This window comes from Rhynchophorus ferrugineus, unplaced genomic scaffold (genome assembly GCF_030347505.1).
Source record: "Rhynchophorus ferrugineus isolate W39M unplaced genomic scaffold, kcgeb_rfMv2 rfM2, whole genome shotgun sequence".
NCBI lineage: Eukaryota > Metazoa > Arthropoda > Insecta > Coleoptera > Curculionidae > Rhynchophorus > Rhynchophorus ferrugineus.
In genome coordinates this window covers 12,152,843-12,171,996 of record NW_027472581.1, presented here as the reverse complement: position 1 = coordinate 12,171,996, position 19,154 = coordinate 12,152,843, and the positions used below count along the sequence as shown (strand labels likewise).

Here is a 19,154-nt window from a genome sequence, read left to right as displayed (position 1 = left end):
TGAACACTATATAATTTTGGGACACTATCCAAAACAGTGCTACATTTGGTAGCATGATCAGTATTGTTTATATACGTGTCTATGCTACGTGAAATAGGATTACTAAATCACAGCAACACGAAACCAATACAGAACAACACGCAGGAAATCAGAACACAGAAGTTAACCAATCCACATGAACTTTAGCCTAAGTAGTCAAATTTAATTTTAATTTAGAAAATACATTGTTAATGTTATCATCCCGCAGACGTCTTACTAGTGTATTCATGCAAGTAAAACAGAACAATAGTCATAAATTAATTTGTAAAGATTAAGATTGTACTAATACATATCTAATGTAAGTTGTAATGACAAAAAAAACATTTAAATAAGGCAATATTGATATCTTAAATTTAAGGAACTTACAAATAAAAATTCAATTTTTTATAATAAATAAATGTTATGTATTCCTTATCTGCAATTGTTATAGCACCAATCAATTCTATACCAACTACACAGTCCTAGTTTTCAAGTTAAACAAGCCTAATTGTAACTATCGATTCGCTTCCGCTAGTTATTAAAATGTAATTTATGCTTATGACCCTAAATGATGCAGACGCATCTCTGAAATTGCTTATTATAATTACTTATAAATACTCTTATTACTTTTCATTTAATTTATCCATACAGTTACAATCGTTAAAGCTCTTTTATAGCAGCTAGCCTTCTATATTGCTTCAGAACTAGGTCAATTATCTAATATTGGATCGAAGAGATATAAAACTTTCTTTATATTTTAAATTTCTTATTATTAGTTTTATATTTTATTAGTTCTTCTATGAGAACTATATAATTTTGAGACACGATCCAAAACAGGATGGATTTGGATGTGCAATATTTTGGATTGAAATAAGTCAAAGTTTTACGTGCTTGTAGAGTCACCTACAATTATTCGTGTAAGTCCACATAACTTCATTTAATTTATTTTGTACTCTATACATGATTCTTTTATGTATATGTTAAATATCACATTAAAATACTATATTTACTATTGTGTATTAAATTATTATAATATATATATATATATATATATATATATATATATATATATATATATATATATATATATATATATATATATATACCAATGATAATAAACGGTATTCAATTTTATTATAAATTTAAATACAATATACTCCTATAAATGTGCATGTACAGGCTACACTTTATTAATGTATACTGTTGAATTGTAACAATATAGATAAAACAACCGATTTCAAAACAGATCTCTCCACTAGAAGGTAGATTTCTGCAGGAAAATGTGAAAGCATCTATGGATTTGTGCCAGGGTTCAATATGAATCGTATCAAATGTTCCGGCAGCCGAAATTCAAAATGCAAGATACAAACTGATGCTTCAAAATAAAATAAATCATCCATTCTATACTAACTTAGATAAGATGACTTGTTAGTACAGGGGTTTCTCCTATTGTTGAGATACCGTTCCTTCCAATTGGCAAAATTGTACAATTTTAACAGGAAGTATATGAGTATGTAAGATTCTTTGTACATACGTCATCTAAATTTGTAACGTCAAAACGTCGCAACGTCGCCGCATCAACTCTGAGTTTTAGTTCAGTCGGGCTTTAATATACAACAAAATTCTTATCTAAATAAAATAATTGAACAAAAATGTTATCAAATATAATTTATTTTTACCTTATAGTATATCTAAAAACTGCAATTACAATAGTTTATAGGTTAGAGTTGTAACCTGTTATCACTTTTGTTTTCAAGAATTTTGCATACATCTGACAACCGGATGACCTTAACAGGTCGTTTTTTTACGTAAAATATTGGTCTCTCTTTAGCTAGGAAAATATTGTCTGATTCTGAAACGAATTTACAAATTTCGGCAGGCAATACATTAAACATCTTGATGACATATGTACAATAATACTTTAAATATATTATAATCTTACTCACATCAACAACTAAGATAGGTAACAAAGTACTGGTTAGTAAAAAGAAGATATTTAAGGCATGAAAAATAAAGTTAACATTAGAAAAAAAATATAAACACTTTTTTGTTTTTAAGTTTTTATTTATTCAATATGATTCCCTTCAGGGGTGATACACAGATTATAGCGACCCTCTAACTTTTCGATACCATTTTTGTAGTACGATTCATCTTTTGCTTCAAAATAGGCCTCAGTTTCGGCGATCACCTCTTCATTCGACGAATTCGAATTTCTTCCCAGCGAGCATCCTTTTGAGATCTGAGAACAGGACATAGTCGCTGGAGGCGAGATCTGGAGAATGCGGTGGATGAGGAAGCAATTCGAAGCCCAATTCATGGATTTTTGCTATCGTTTTCACTGACTTGTGACACGGTGCATTGTCTTGGTGAAGCAGCACTTTCTTTTCCTTAAAATGCCACCGTTTTTCGGTGAATGAATTATTTCATGCGCATCCCAAAATACAGACGCCATAATTTTGCCAGCTGACTGTTGCGTGAGTGTGTTGTAGAGTGTCTGCTATTTAATTCAGTTTGAATTTACGATAACTTAACACCAATTTGTGGATTTCTTCAATGTTTTCGTCGGTAACAACCTCTTTTGGGCGTTCACTGCGTTCACCATCTTCGGTGTTCATTTCATCACGTCTAAACTTAGCATACCACTCCTTGATGGTTGATTTTCCTGGGGCAGTGTCCGGACACTCTGACATCAAGCCAGGTTTTTACTTCAACTGTATTTTTTCCCTTCAAGAAGCAATATTTTATCAACAATCGAAATATTTTTTATCCATTTTTTGACAATAACAAAAACTGCTTCACTCAAAATGCTATAATTCACAAACCAATGGCCCGACAGCTGTTTATACCCGCATCTTTTGAGGGTTAGGACTAACTAAAAAACATATGGATTTAGTTCTAGTAGTGCCATCTATATGTCAGGCCGGGGACTTTTCAATTGACTTGTTGAAAATAAAACTGCTCATTATCTATTAGCAATCTAAATTCTCCATTTGTCTACTCTCGCACATTCATCATTGTCACGAAAGATTAGCTAATCTATTATCGATTAGAATCCCTTGTGATGTGTCCTGGTTAAGGGGCTAATATTTCTACGTTACATTACCCCTTTAAGCCGTTTCCAATTTGAGGGGTTTCGATACATGGCCATTGACATAACAGGCATTGTCCTCAGATGTATAAAAAGGGGTGAAAATTGACGTACAAGCAGAGTGAATTAGATATATATATTCAATGCCCCATAAATTAGTTAGCTTTGTGCCTATAGGGTGAATCATGTGTTGGTTTGTTTTTAAACTGTAACTTGTTTTCGACAGTTGTACCCAAACCCAAGTGTTAAAATGGATGGTTCTTGTATTTCTCTACTTAAAATAAAACCCTAAAGAATCCTTTAGGATTACTGGTTTATTCAATGCATACATGAAAAAAATCGTGGAACATTCAATATTACAATTTCAACATTCATGCACCACTTCTGTTGTTTGGTTTGAAGAAAGACATAAACAACAAGACATCTATAAATTCCAATTACATATTAAACGCTTAAATAACAAGCATGAGTCCATAATATGAGTCGAAGATCACGGTCAAAGTCCTGAGAAGATTTTCAAATGGTTGCAAGCCTGTAATGATGCCTAAGAAAGCGATGGTAAGTGTTTTATAGAATTGGAAATGTGTTGCTTATCATGAGCCTTTTAAATTGAACTAAACAGTTAACTCGACTCTTCACTGCTAATAACTAATGCATTTGAACCAGGTGGATAAAACCAACTAGAAATTATGAATGGGAAAGGCATTATTCTCCATCATGATGTCGATGGACCACACATATCTGTAGTGATCCTGCAAAAAAGAGGAAAGAAAGGCTGAGAAAGGCTGGGAAGTTGATGCATCCACCATATAACGCAGGCCTTGCTCCGTTCAACTAGCGTTTGTCCTAGTTGCTACAAAAACCTTTTAATAGTGTAAATCTGCCTAGTGTCAATGGTTTTATGGCGATGTCCTTAATGAATAAAATCGCTAAAGTTTAATTTATTAAAACTATATTTAATATAGCTATTTGATTTCTAACACTTATTTAATTAACTAATTAACTACACAGGTCTAGTAATGTATTACTTCTTTGATGATGTTATGGCGGAGGCGCTGGGGACATGATCACTTTAATAATCTTCGGTACAATTTTTGTTCTTTGGAAGTGTAAGTCTTTCAGGATCCAAGCCAATCCCATTCAAAATATTGTAGATTTTAGCTCGAACTTCTACGTTAATTTCCTTTTTTCTTCCCCATATCCACACTAAATCTACACAAAATACATACCTCGAGATATTATTTATTGTTTTATTACAACGGAAATCAACTTACCCATATGAAATAAATGAAAATCCGTACAAGTATACACGATAGCGTATCGAGTATAGTCCGTTTGCAATACTTGGTAATATCCAGCTCCTGGTAAATAGCGGTTAAGGAAACGGGGAAGTTTACTACTTACCCTGTACAATAGGACGCTGGGATCCCTTTTAGATGGTGTTGCTAAACCCTGACTTATAGAAAAACTACCAGACCTGAAAATTTATTTCAATGACAAAGTGGTGAATGCGCTAGTAATACGTTCTGTTACATTTTTTTAGCCCTTACATTATTATTACATTATTTTGAGAAAATTGATGCTACAATAGTTTAAATTGTGGAAATTTTGTTCTTGGCTTCAAAAATTTTACACTTTTAGACAACAAGTTATTTTAGTTTTTTTAGTAACAGACTTTTCAAATTTAAAGTGAAACAAACTTTTATCAGATTACATTTTTTCACGTTAAAAATAAAGATAAATAAATTAATTCCAAAAGAGGTAGCCATGAATCACGTTTAACTGATGACAGCATTTAAAACCTGTTTTAAAAAAATTATTTTCCTAGAGGAATCTGGTTTTAACTTGTTGAAAATAAAACTGCTCATTATCTATTAGCAATCTAAATTATCCATTTGTCTACTCTCGCACATTCATCATTGTCACGAAAGATTAGCTAATCTATTATCGATTAGAATCCCTTGTGATGTGTCCTGGTTAAAGGGCTAATATTTCTACGTTTTTAATAAACATGGTACATCCTCGAGATGGATTACTCCGACTATACTATTTTAAAAACCACAACATCTTGGCAAACTTCTCCAAAGGAACTAATACAACAGCTTGTCACTGGTACCATTTCGTAGCAAACTAAAAACTTCAGTAAGATAGAGAGAGGAGAGTTTGAATTATTCCATGGGACACTTTTGTTAGTTTTGACGTAGTCTCTCTTTCTACCAAGCCCTCATGACTTAGAAATAATTTAAAAATCCTAAGAAACTTTTTGCTCTTGTAAAACACTACCTTTCACCAGCATACCTATTACCAGTTCAAAGAAATTCTAAATAATCCTTAGTTCCGTAAACTTCTGGCGACTTTCGACTTTTTGAAAAATTCTTGTAGTACCTCCTTTGTCATTCTTTTCGCTTATTTTCACATGTGTTGTACTCGTAAGAATTCGTCGCGCATTTTGAATTATCTCATTTAGTTTCCGAGATATAATTCATTGAAAGTTTTAAATTTTAGGTAAAAACTATAAGAGATAGGGAATTATGGAATTATGAAATTTTACAAGACCGACATTTCAATCAATTCAATTTCAAAATTCCTTTCTTAGATGTTTTAGTTAAATGAAATAATTTCTTAATTTGCAGAATATCCATTACATCTGAATCAAATTCATTAGAAAACGCACGTCAGACATGTTCTTCCTCAAAATCAATATGGCTTGAGAGATATAAACAAAAAGATCATCCACATGAACAATAAGATCTAATATTCTCCTATAACAAATTAGGAAATAGAAGAAAATAAGAGTAAAGTGGAAAGAAAATAAAAGTAAAAGGAAAGTTTACATAAAAGAATCTGAGAGGATAATAAGTACGCAGAATATCGACAATTTGTGAGGATACTGGACACAACATTCAGTTAGGTACTACACAAGATCGTTAAAGTGTTTTAGGATTTATAATCTCAACATATCTAGCATATCATCCTCTCAGTGTCTAAATTATTCAACGTATGTTAAAAAAGCAGGATCATTATCGCTTGATCACTCATTCGTGAAACTTGCTTAAGTAGGATAACGTGACTAGAAGAGCTTTAGAGTCCCAATTTAGTAGATGCAATCGGCAAAAACTGTAGAACGTCGGCTAGCTCTAGTTAATGAATACCTGTCTAAAACATCATTATATAGATAAAAGAGAACTTTTTCTGGGCATCACAAGTAAGTTCGGTATATATATATATATATATATATATATATATATATATATATATATATATATATATATACATATATATATATATATATACGTATATATATATATATATATATATATATATATATATATATATATATATATACATATATATATATATATATATATATATATATATATATATATATATATATATATGAATCAGTAATACTTACACTATGCTTTTAGCATTCACGTTAACAGTAAATTGACCTTTATGATTCTGATGTAAATCAACAGTAACACAGCTGGAGACAAGTTCCATTAGATAAAATGCTCGCTCTACCTCATACCAATGACCTGCAAACTACAAATAATAATGTTTATAAAAATACATTGAAACATTCTCAATTGTTATAATTCTGTCTCTATATCGATAAATACCGAAAATATACCAAAATACAAAAAAGTTATTTGTTGAGAAAAACTGTTATAATATATAGTAACCAAAATAGAATATCTTTCATATAGCTTCTTGGCATTTTATCAGAAAGCATAGCGATACAGTATCTAAAAAATGCATTTCAAAACACAATGTGGAAATTTTGCTTCTCCAGGAAACCTTTCTAAAACCCTCCATCCGATTCAAGATCAGAAATTATTCGGTTTATCGAAACGAAAGAACAGGCCATGCCGGAGCCACAGCCATTGCCGTCAAAAATAAAATCAAGCACATGCGACTGCAATCGCAGTCACTATCAAGTCTTGAACACACTTCCATATCAATCGAGTCAGATAGCAAGCGAATTAAATTCATATCAATCTATCGAAAAAGTGATCGAACCTCAAATTCATCGGGGATGATTTTAACGCACACCATCCACTTTGGAGCACCAGCATACCGAACACTGCTGGAGCTGCCATCGCCGAGAACCAACTCACAATTCCCCCGACTCCACCAAACAAACAACCAACAATTATTGACTTGTTCATTTCGCAAAATGCTAATCAAACTTCCGATTTGCAAGTACTTCAAGACTTCCAATCCGACTACAGGTCAATCCTCCTTACAATCAGTGACTTTCTGAGTTCCGTCTCTCCCAAACCCAAGAAAACCACCGACTGAAAACTGTTTCAACTCGAGCTTCAACGGACAGAAACTCAAAGCTCACTCTAGATATCCAAACAGCCGCAGACAGAATAACTAAAACATGCTAAAGAAATAAAACAAAACTAATCAGGTACAAGGACCGATAATAGCTTATGCCAGTCTGGATCCTGAGGATAAACGCGCGGCACAGAAATGGGAATAACGTCTTTAAAATCTAGGCAACCCCACTGCCACTTAGGACAGGCCGATTCCTCCACGGAATTCGTTCGAGAACCAAATGAAATGCTATCTAACTTTTGACCCACATCAACAGACGTTCTCCATCATAAACGACACTATCCCTTCTTTGAAGAGGAAAAACTTCCAATCAGTGCATCTTTGAAGAGCGTAGTCTCTCCCTAAGACTTTCAACGCTCGATAAAACATTTGTCTTCTAAAAAAGCTCCAGGCCCAAATATAACAATAAACTATCTGAAAAACCTCACTAGCAAGAAACTATCAGAGCTTGTCAACATCATCCATCCACTCCATCCTGAGTTTAAAGCATGTCCCGAAGAATTAGAAACATGCGTTTGTCGCTGTCATTTCAAAAAAACAAAGCCATGTCCAATCCATCTAACTATAGGCCCATCAGCCTGATTAGTTCACTTTCCAAAGTTGCCGAAAAGGCAATATTACAGGCTTTAAACAGTTTCACAGATGCACGCCACATAATCCCGAACGAACAATTCAGTTTTCGTGCCAAACACTTAAGCTCTCATCAAGCGTCTCAGCAACAATCCATCAGGCATTAAGAAAAGGTCGAAAAACTGGAACCATCTTTTTAGATGTTTCCTATGTTTTCGATCAAGTATGGCACAACGGTCTGATATTCAAAGCGAAACAGCTTGGTCTACCGAATGACTTAATCTCCCTGATAGATTCATACTTGAACGGTAGGTCCTCTCAAGTGAGGATCAGTGACGCAGTCTCCTCTCGAAAACAGATCTCCGCAGGAGTCCCGCAAGGTCTTTCACTGGCCTCTTCCCTGTACAACCTTTACATGGCTGATTTCCCACTCTACAGACATTTACACACAGCATTTTATGCAGATGATACAGGTTTCTTTACAACTAGTAATAGTGCCGACGCTATTCGCGACAGACTTCAAGTCCAATTGAACCAGTTCGACCGCAGGTTCCATTGGTCAGCCCAAATCCAGCACGCTATCTGCAAAGTCAATGGCATGTATAGAATACTCTTCCCACTCCTCTGCAGAAAAATTAAGTTTCCAATCTCCAGTAAGTTCACTTCCAAGAAAGCGACTCTGTATAAAATGCTAGTCCATCCAGTCTGCCTCTTCGGTGCAGAGGTGTGGTACAGGTACGTCTCTGAGAGACAACTTCCACGATTCCAAGTGTTCCAATCCAAAAAAGACGCGTTATTCAAAGTTCCATGGTTTATGAGGAACGTTAACTCACACCTCGAATCAGGCATCCCGTTCATGAAGAATTTCACGCACATGTTCAGTGTACGGTTCTCCCTAAGCGCCTTAGAACACGACAACACCTTAATAAAATCCCTATCCATCCACAAGCCTCGGTGGATAACCAATTACGACAATCCCAGTCGTAACCTAGGGTCGTAAAATACTTCACTATCCCGAAACCGAAGCGATATCAGCAAAATACCATTTGGTTCTGGCTGGTCATTTTGGAACAAGGAAAAAAAGCATTTTGAAACTGTATACCAACTGCATTGATTTAAACCATAGAATATAAAGTCATGGGAAGGGAAGTCATAAGAGAGGCATCATGAACATGTTCCAGATGCGTTTCGAAGCCACCAGAGGGCCAGAGGTGTAAAAATAAAACTGATAGATGTATTGCTTTTTGTTCGATGCTCAGTCGTTTAATATGCGACAATCAGAGCACAATACATTGTGTCGAAATCGATCTTTTGGGTGGGACATACATCGAACAGCTTCGAAAAAGATCATTGAAAACGATTTGAAAGATAGGAGACCGACATTGTCCGAGACCACAACAACTACGGCTGATCACCAAGTGTGGCTAGATCTAGTGAAGAGTGTTCGAAGTGCTGCTGTATTGGTTGGAAGTGTTGCTGCCAACAGCAGAGTATTGGTTGAGAAGTAGACACTAATAGCTCCGGCTATGGATTAATGATGATGATGAGGATTTGTACTATGCTTTGGTGTCAAATGTTACAGTTGATATCATTGTTTATACTTATATCTGTGCTTTTTTTTATTTTTTTGCTATACTTTTATTATATAAATAACTTTAACGATTTTTATAAAAACAAAATAAAAATGTTGTGTTGATTCACTTTTTTCTTGGACCGTGAAGGTTTAAATAGCGAGGAATTTTTTCCCAAAAGATTCTGATTTAACTTAGAAACGGATTATAAAAGTGAACAATTCTAAAGATAAGCACAGGAAAGTTCGTTCTTCGAAATAGTTAAAGTTGTTCAGTCTACATTAGACTCTCCAAAAAATTAGAAGTGAATAGACATTTTTTTCAAATAGAGTAAATTGATGTTTCTCAACAGATTATTTTAAACAGTTAGATCAACTTTAGATAAATAGGAACTAAACAGTACAATACCAAAAAAAAACAAGAAGGAACTGTACATGCGGTAATAACGAAAGTGCTGTTTGTTTTGGTGCCTGAGAAATATCCCTAGAATATCGAACGGTAATTTTACGTGTATTTTTATATTAAATGCTTGATAGGAAGTATTTTTTATCTGAAGTACTGCCTAACGTGGTCTTGAACAACAAGTAATCAACTTAGACGTCATCCAGATCGTCAGAGTGAGCAAGTAATCAACTTAGATCTCATCCCAGAAGACATCTTTAACCATATTTTACAAAAACATTTTTTAAATGAGATATTCAATGCTTTATAAAAACATTTTATCCTTCTCTATTTTGCGCCATAGCAATTTGTTTCAAAACAATAAGCCACTGTGTTGTCCAACTTCTAAATTATATTTTCGTTGTATTTTTTATGAGATAGCTTTAATCTGCCAGCGTATCTCCCATTCCTCTCCGTTATCTATTGCTGAAACTGGGGATCTCGCATCTCCTTAGCCTCACATGGTGCTGTCCTTTGAAGTCACCTTTGATATTTTATTGTACGCTGGTTTATTTCTTGCTTCACTGGTCTTATATTGAGATCTGGATACGCGTATCTGTTGCTCATACTTTGAAGAATACTGGGCGCGTTCCTCCTTAAGTCTTGCTCTGGAATTTTTCAATATTGTTGTTGATTGCTGTGTCCTATCTCTAAAACTAAAACGATAAACCTAATAGCACCATCCCTTATTGAAAACAAATATTATAATATCATAATAAATATATTTTATGTGCATTTATATAATCAACATGTTAATATGAAGATTTTCTAGAACCTATTTATTAATGAAATTTACTTGATGGCGAGAAAAAATACAAATATTCTTTACACTTGAAAGAAACAATGTATTACCAACTACACATATGTTAAACATTATTTAAAACATTTAATTGTTTTGAAATTATATTGCTATCAACAGAAAATCCAACGGCAAAACAGAACCATGGTAGAACTATTTCTGCTCATTATACTAAGTAATGTAGACAGACCATTGAATATTAATGTCACTATTCAATGATAATTTATAATACATTTGAAACTGTCAACATAATGTATAAACAAGTCGTAGATCCTTCATAATAAAAAAAACTTGAATTTGAAAATCAGAATAAGTGTTTAATTCACTTTTTTTCCTAAAAATATTTCTTAATATATAGGATGATCATTTATTCATATATACAGCGGGTTGCTAAAAATATTATACTGTGACCCGAGGCTACAATTTTATATGAGACAACGGAAAAATTCGATTATTTATGCTGATGGTTTTAATTTATTATTGGAGCTTAATTTCATTAAGTATGTCTCTTCCTGGAATGTGAATATTTCTCTAGAAATTGAATTACGCATATCACAATCAAGTTTGATATATTGTCATGTTCACATAATTTATTATGTTGTTTATTATGTTATGTTATTGTTATTTAGTAAATAAATTTCATTGAAAATCTGTAAATTTCGCGAAGAAAAACCTGATGGTTGGTGAGAATCAACTAAATTTTTATCACCCTACTTAGAAGCCCCGTTTGTTATCTATAATAAAACTCCAATAATAGGAATCTGGAAAAGAAGTATCAGATAATTTGTACTAAACTAAGAAAGCCAAACAAAACGAATTGGATACAATTTTATTGACAGTAAATAAAAATAACATATTGCCAAGTTAAATGATATAATTTTTAGGAGTTATATTAACTTACTGACGTCAGCGCTGAAGAAGCTATTGTTCAAAATATTAATGTACATTATATTATTTATAATTATCACTAATAGGAATAAAATATAGGTTCAAAGGAAGCCTGAAAGCAGACCACAGTCTGTTGGCTATATTAGTCGAGCAAACAAACCAACAAAGATTTTAAAAAAGGTAAAAGTATTCTGAATAATTCTATATTAGGACTATATTACAACTGCTGGTGCTGATACAGCCATAACCAACGATATAATATATTTTCACTCATATATAATGATGAGATAATATAAATATGAGAATTTATGTGATTTTATAAAAAAAATGCAATTGATGCAACTGATAAAACTAAAAGGATGTAAAATTAGATAGAAAAATGATGAGAAATAATTTAAAATATTTATAACATAATAGTAACATACACCTGTTAAATGATTTATTTCATTTTATTTAGAAAATTAATTAAAATTAATTTCTTAAATTAAAACTGAACCTTTTTCTGAACCATCTTGGAGTATAGCTGTGTTTGGCAACAATATACTGTCATAATAAGAACTTCATCATTAAGGATGTCTAGATATTCATTCGCTGTAGTTTGGCCAGTGATGTGAATTAGAAGACGAGCTATTTGTGCCCACATAATAAGGGAATATCCCCCATACTTCACTGTAAGAAGCCGGCAATTCAGATCCTAGCCGTCTTTTGGAAACAACATAACTAGCTGAGAATCAACGCCTTCTTTCGAAGTCCTAGAGATCACGCGTTTTATAGTTTACCGTTCATTTTATTTTGTGTGTCACTTCGAAAACATGAGTAATATATTTATTACATTTGCTTTTTGCGCCTATTATAATGAATTTAAAGCTGTACATTAAACAATCAACTTTTTACGTTTTAGCTTAAGCAACCAAAATATCAATTCAGATTTCATTTGAGTATATTTGCTCGCTCTTTTAGTCCACATTATACACACATGATATACACATTATCCTACACATATTAAACTATAAACATATATTAAACTATTGATAAAATAAATTCACAAACTGACGGTCAAATATCAATTTAGATCTCTTTACAAGTTAAACGTCTACATGTTTACTTTCAACAATAACGACAAACACCTACAGATGAGCCACACTTTATTAAAAGAACTGTTTTTGTAACACTTACTGGACTGGACCTAATATTTAGTATGGTCTCCAAAACATGGACCAAAACCATTTAGTTAACTCGCTAAATCTACCGACTTGCAAGTGATCAACACAATGGTGTTAATGTTGTAATTAGAGCATTAAACTTTTGTTTAAACAATATTCTGAGAATACTAGAATATTCCTAGCAGTTTAATAGCTTATAGACATTACTAAAAACAGTTCTTTATGTATTTAAGTATCCTCCTTACCCAATCCGATAGCTAGAAAAATATTTTGAATCTTAAAATATTTTGAAAACAGCAAAATCACGTCATGCTTCAGCAATCAACAAGTACCGTTATGGTTTTATTAACAGATATCACCTAATTAACATTAAACTATCTAACTTATACCCAACATAACAAGTTATATAGCGCGACTTAAGCAGTCCTGGTTATTCGAAAAACAAAACCATGTTTATGCTTGACTGTGAGATGTGACAAGCTAATAAGAAATTAATGTTATAGTCTATTCAAAGTTTTTTTGTACATACGTTATCAAGATATTTAATAGAGTGTCTACCGCAATTTGTAAATTCGTTTTAGAATCAGATAATGCTGTCTGATAAGTTCGAAAGCGTAATACCGTCCGGTTCTCAGAGGTATGTAAAATTCTTGAAAGTAATAGTGATAAAGTTTATAACTTTAACCTATAAACCATTGTGGCTGCATAATTAACTGTAGTTTCTATATGTACTGTAATGTTAAAATAAATTATATTTGATAACATTTTTGTTTAACTATTTTATTTTGATTAAAATTTTGTTGTATGTTAAAGCCAAACTGAACTAAAACTCAGAGTTGATGCGGCAACATTACGACGTTTTGATGTCACAAATTTAAGTGACGTATGTACAAAATAACTTTGAACAGACTATATATTATGAGATACCGGTATGTATTTTTTTCAGGACTCATAAAGTCCTGCTGTGTGAAATTCTTTCTACAGATATCTACTGATATTAATTGAATAAATTGGAGTACATGGAGGAAATAGACCAACAGAAGGTAGAGAGAAAGTCTCAGTCACACGTTGAAGTGTTGAAGACACGGTGTACTTACTAGACGTAGCGAATACAGGCGCTGAAGAATTGCCAAAATGGATATATAACACTGGTCTGCAACGAAATACTCCTTCCAACAAAATTGTCAAGAATATACAGATTTTAATGTGTTGAATCGATATCTGTTTAACGATTTTTGCTATCAAATTTAGATTCTGCAATTTAGGTTTTTTTGAAATTTAGAATTTTTCACATTTTATTTTTTTTTGTGGACATTATAAATAATATCTATATATACAAAATGAGTTTCAACCGGCCGACAGAGAAAGAAGGATCTAGCTATAAGTCATTTTTATGGTAGTATTAGCGTTGGGAACTATCGACTGAAAACGACTATCAACTGTTTAGTAAATAACTATTTTTTACTAGTGACTGTTTTCAGTCACTATTTTCGGCCCGACTGATTTTATTACTATTTACTATCGACTATTTCAGTCGTGTACGTTTAGTTACTATTTTTGGTTCTACTAGTTTCATTCGATTGATTTTCAACGTTCTGACTCTGTCGTCCTAGCCGCGACCTTGACCAAAATGTACTCAATTTATGCTTCCGTAGATTTATAAGTAATATATATAGTTTTATGATTTTCTGGTAATTTGCTTATAAATAATAATATATTGTATATTTATATAACAGCATTTTGGAACGATATTTTTCAAGATTGTTAATGTAATAGCGTAAAAAGAATTGTGAATGATAAATAGTAAAATAATTTTGCCCGTTTTTATAGCAATAATAGGTAATATTCCGATTACCTTTTATAATATTTATGGCTATTGTACATCTTTAGTTTTTAGGTTTTGTTTAGATAGCAATTAACATATTAAAATACGATAAAACATTTGTGGGGTATAATTCCATTCCATAGAAAAATTCCATTCCTTTTTACAGATCCACAGAATACTCAAATGTAAAAGAAATTCTTTTGCGTTTAAAATGAAATTATAAATGGAATGTTGATAGGTTACAGTAATTATTTTTTTCATTTTCTTTTTTAATGTTTATACGTAAAGGAATATGTACATCTCCGTCTCGCTTATACTACCGTTGGAAAATATAAGCACATACAAAATTAACTTCTCCAAGCAATTATCTTCGTCCTTTCCTCTGTCACAATTTATACAGGAAAGGGTACGTACATCTTCGTCTGACATCACGAATTGAAAAAACCATTCGAACATTTGCCTTAAAATGATAATTACTAGTTTTTCAACTATCGACTGTTTCGACTGTTTTCAGTCGATAGTTCCCAACGCTAGGTACTATATATATATGCTTGGGCAGCAAAATCTGGGGCTCATGAAAACTTTGTAAAAACTATGGACAAGGACGATGCAGGCTAAAACAAAATTTCCTCGGATCAGCGATACGAAATTAAAATAAGGAATCCTTATAGGTTCACAAATATTATGGCTCATGAGCAAAAAAACAAAAAAAAAAGACAATGCGAAAGCTGACAACTACCAATAAATCATTCATAAACTTTTTTCTGTTTATCAAGTGTTAACGGCAACATGCTGCTCAAAACTCATTTTTCAATCTTGGTACGATATCAATTGAGGATGGTGACGTATTTTATCAGCACATAGAAAGACGCTACAATGGAAAATGGTCAGAAAGAATGCTTGTCGATTTCGGTTGGTCGATTCATCGTGAAACTCCAATTTATACAATGAAAAGGAAATAAACTACAAAATAGCTTCAATTACATGATGAGATATGGCTTAAATTATAGTATTTTATAACGTTTTTGTAATTGTTCTTACTCTAAAGTGACTGTCTTTTAATTAAATAAAGATCATATATAATCGTAATTAATAAAAATACGTAGTATGACATTTGTATCTCAATTATTTTTAAAAAATATAATTTATATTTGGCAATTCAAATACATGGGACACTGGGATATTTCAAATACTAATGTCTTCCAAATACATTCCCAAATCGGCTGAAGTCAAAATCCTACAAATGGAACTATTTTTACGTTCATTAGCATAACTTATGAGAAATAAATCAACATTAAATGACTTATTTGATAACCGAGTAAGTCTAACACTTTCTCAGCCATATAACTAGAATATTTGCCAAAGCCATACTTTTGACTATAGCAAACTTTTGCCTACTTTAATGTCTGTAGGAAGCAGATTAGATTGGCCGAAGAATTACAATTGATGCATTTTACTATTATTCAGCCACAAGAAACATCTAACTTCATCTAAACAAAGTCAAATTGTGGTTGAAAGCGGCGTATCAAAGCAAATGAGACAAAATCTACCCATGTGACATTTGCCCTTCGTAGAATAATGTGTTCCTCAATGAAATTGAATAATCATGAACTTCCGCAACCAGACAACGTTAAATATCTAGGGATGCATCTAGATCGATGATTGACTTTGAAAAAATATATAATGACAAAACGCAAACAGCTTGGGCTTAAACTAAACCAAATGTATTGACCGATAGGGCGTAAATCTAAATTATTATTAGATAACAAGGTGTTGCTGTATAAGTCAATACTTAGGCCCATATGGACCTATGGTATTGAACTGTGGAGTACAACTAGCATATCTAACATAGCTCTCCTCCAGAGCTCCTAGAACAAAGTGTTGCGAGTCATTGTCGCATATGCGCCATATTAACAGGTCAATTGAAAATTCCCTGTCGTGACACATTGATGGCGCCACTAGAATGTTTTTTTAGTTAGCCTTAACCCTCAAAAGATGCGTGTATACATTTGAGAGCTGTAGGATCATAACTTTGTAAATTATAGCATTTTGAGTGAAACATCTTTTGTTATTGTGAAAAAAAAATTATAAAAAGGAATTTCGCGTGTTGATAAAATATTGCTTTCTGAAGGGACGATATATAGTTGAAACAAAAATTTGGCTTGATGCCGAGTTTCCAGACATTGCCCAGGAAAACCAACAAACAAGGATTGGTATGTTAAGTTTAGACGTGGTGAAATGAGCACCGTAGACGGTGAACGCAGTGGACGCCCAAAAGAGGTTGTTACCGATAAAACCATTAAAAAATCCACAAAATGATTTTGAATGACCGCAAATTGAAAGTGAATGAAATAGCAGACACTCTAAAAATATAAACTAAACGTGTACCCGAGTTTTTGCGTCGACATCTGACAATGGATGAAACATTTCACTCTGAAGTCCAATCGACAGTCATCTGAGTGGACTGCACACGATGAACCCGCTCCAAAGCGTGGGAAAAAGCAACAGTTCACTGGCAAGGTTATGGTGTTTGTATTTTGGGATGCGCATGGAAAAATTTTCATTGACTACCTTGGAAAAGGAACGACCATTAACAGCCAAATGTATTTGGAAGACATTGCATAGCGTTATTGGACCGTTTGAAGGGCAAACTCGCAGAAAAACGGCTGCATTTTAAAAAAAAGAAATTTCTGCTTCACCAAGACAATGAATCGTGCCACAAGTTGCAACGATGGCAAAAATCCATGAATTGGGCTTCGAATTGCTTCCTCGTCCACCGTATTCTCCAGAGGTGGTCCCCAGCGACTACGTCCTGTCCTCAGATCTCAAAATAATGCTCACTGGGAAGAAATTTTCGTCGAATGAAGAGGTGGTCGCCGAAACTGAGGCTTATTTTGAAGCAAATAACAAATCGTACTACAAAAGTGGTATTGAAAAGCGGGAAGGTCGCTGTAATCAATGTATCACCCTTGAAGGAATTTATGTTGAATAAAAAAAAACTAATTTTGCCAAAAAAAATGTTTTACTATGGTAGGACGGGGACTTTTCAATTGACCTGTTATATCTCCAACAAACTGATTCAGCGCGATATCCCCTTAGAACCCATAACGAGTGTGATTCGAAGTGTTAGTGCGAAATATTTTGAAAGGTTATTAGTGCATCCCAATAAACTCGCCAAACAGTTAAAAGAGCGCGAAGTCAGTGTAGTGCGTAGGCTCAAACGCAAACTAACATACGAATGGATTAATAGACACATAGAATGAGATTTAATAATCTCTAGAGTGAACTAGAATAGTATTTAGAATAAGTTGGGATAGATTTTAAAATAAGTTAGAATAGTATCTAGAATAAGATTTAGATTATAAGTTGTACAGCAGATCAGTTACTGAAGAGCTCTTCTACATGTCAGGATAGTTATATTATATAACGGAAATCGCATAATAATACTTATAGTCCCCGAGCAGATTGTTAAAGTTCTAAGAGATTAATAAAAAAATACTGTTATTTCATCACAACTAAGAGAACTCAGATATTAGGTTTGATACGTTTATCTATCACCAATCACTATATAATGTCTGGGACTAACAGGAATAACACTACTAGTAAGAAAATGATTTTTTGATTGTTGTTCTGAACAAGGACATTAATTAACCGCAGATATCCACAGAATGTTCATGTTAAATTTCAAATTAAGAGTACCAAATATAGAAAACAAAAAAATTTTTAAAAAATGAAAATTAATTACATATTACATTAGATATGCTTAATACAATCTTAATTTACAAATTAATTTATTATTACTATTCTGTTATACTTGCATTAATTCACAAGCAAGGCGAGTATGTGATTAGGATAAGTATATAATATAAGACTAGTGTCATTGGATCACTATTGAACCAACATTTTTCTTTCGACACGGTATCGCCAGGCTGCCATAAAAATGGAAACAAGTAGAAAACGGTGAAAAATATTTTGAATAGTACATATTATATCCATTTTCTGATTGAATGAATAATTCATTTAAAAAATAATTTTAAAAATGAAAAAAAAATCAGAATCAGAAATACAAAAACCCAACAAAAACTTAAGATAACTACTTACACGAGATACATTAAAATTAGGCATATAGGGTAGCTTGGGACAGTTGCCAAATCCATCTCCAGCAACGCTGTCCAAAATGGATACCACGAGAACGGATAGAACTGACCAGATGGCCGGCAAATCATCCATTTTACGGTCTGTTGACGGATAGCCTCATATTTTCTATCTGCCTCTCGCACCTATCGTGACTAAACAGCGCGACTTATTGATGGATATATCGATGGACTGAACTCGAATCCGATTGGACTTTTGTCGATCGTCTCGCATTCCAAATACGTCGCTGTTGCTTTAATGCCGAATTCTATTTAAATCTGGAAGGTTAAAATATGATCCGGGTTGAGTC

General features: G+C 33.0%; 1 protein-coding gene across 1 annotated transcript; it reads right to left on the bottom strand.

Annotated features, from left to right (window-relative positions):
- Positions 1-4,041: 4,041 nt before the first annotated feature.
- Positions 4,042-19,067, bottom strand: LOC143191829 (apolipoprotein D). The gene is made up of 4 exons (XM_076397250.1): positions 18,812-19,067; positions 6,522-6,652; positions 4,381-4,583; positions 4,042-4,318 (listed from the first exon to the last, which is right to left on the bottom strand). The coding sequence occupies exons 1-4, from the start codon at positions 18,938-18,940 to the stop codon at positions 4,179-4,181; spliced, it is 603 nt and encodes a 200-aa protein (XP_076253365.1). The 5' UTR covers positions 18,941-19,067; the 3' UTR covers positions 4,042-4,178.
- Positions 19,068-19,154: the final 87 nt, after the last annotated feature.

Excerpts from the sequence above, each read along its gene's own strand:
- LOC143191829 (XM_076397250.1), bottom strand. The coding sequence starts at position 18,940 with ATGGATGATTTGCCGGCCATCTGGTCAGTTCTATCCGTTCTCGTGGTA. Across the intron at positions 6,653-18,811 it reads CTAATTTTAATGTATCTCGT|TTTGCAGGTCATTGGTATGA; the intron begins GTAAGTAGTTAT and ends TATTATTTGTAG. Across the intron at positions 4,584-6,521 it reads GTGAATGCTAAAAGCATAGT|GTCTGGTAGTTTTTCTATAA; the intron begins GTAAGTATTACT and ends ATAAATTTTCAG.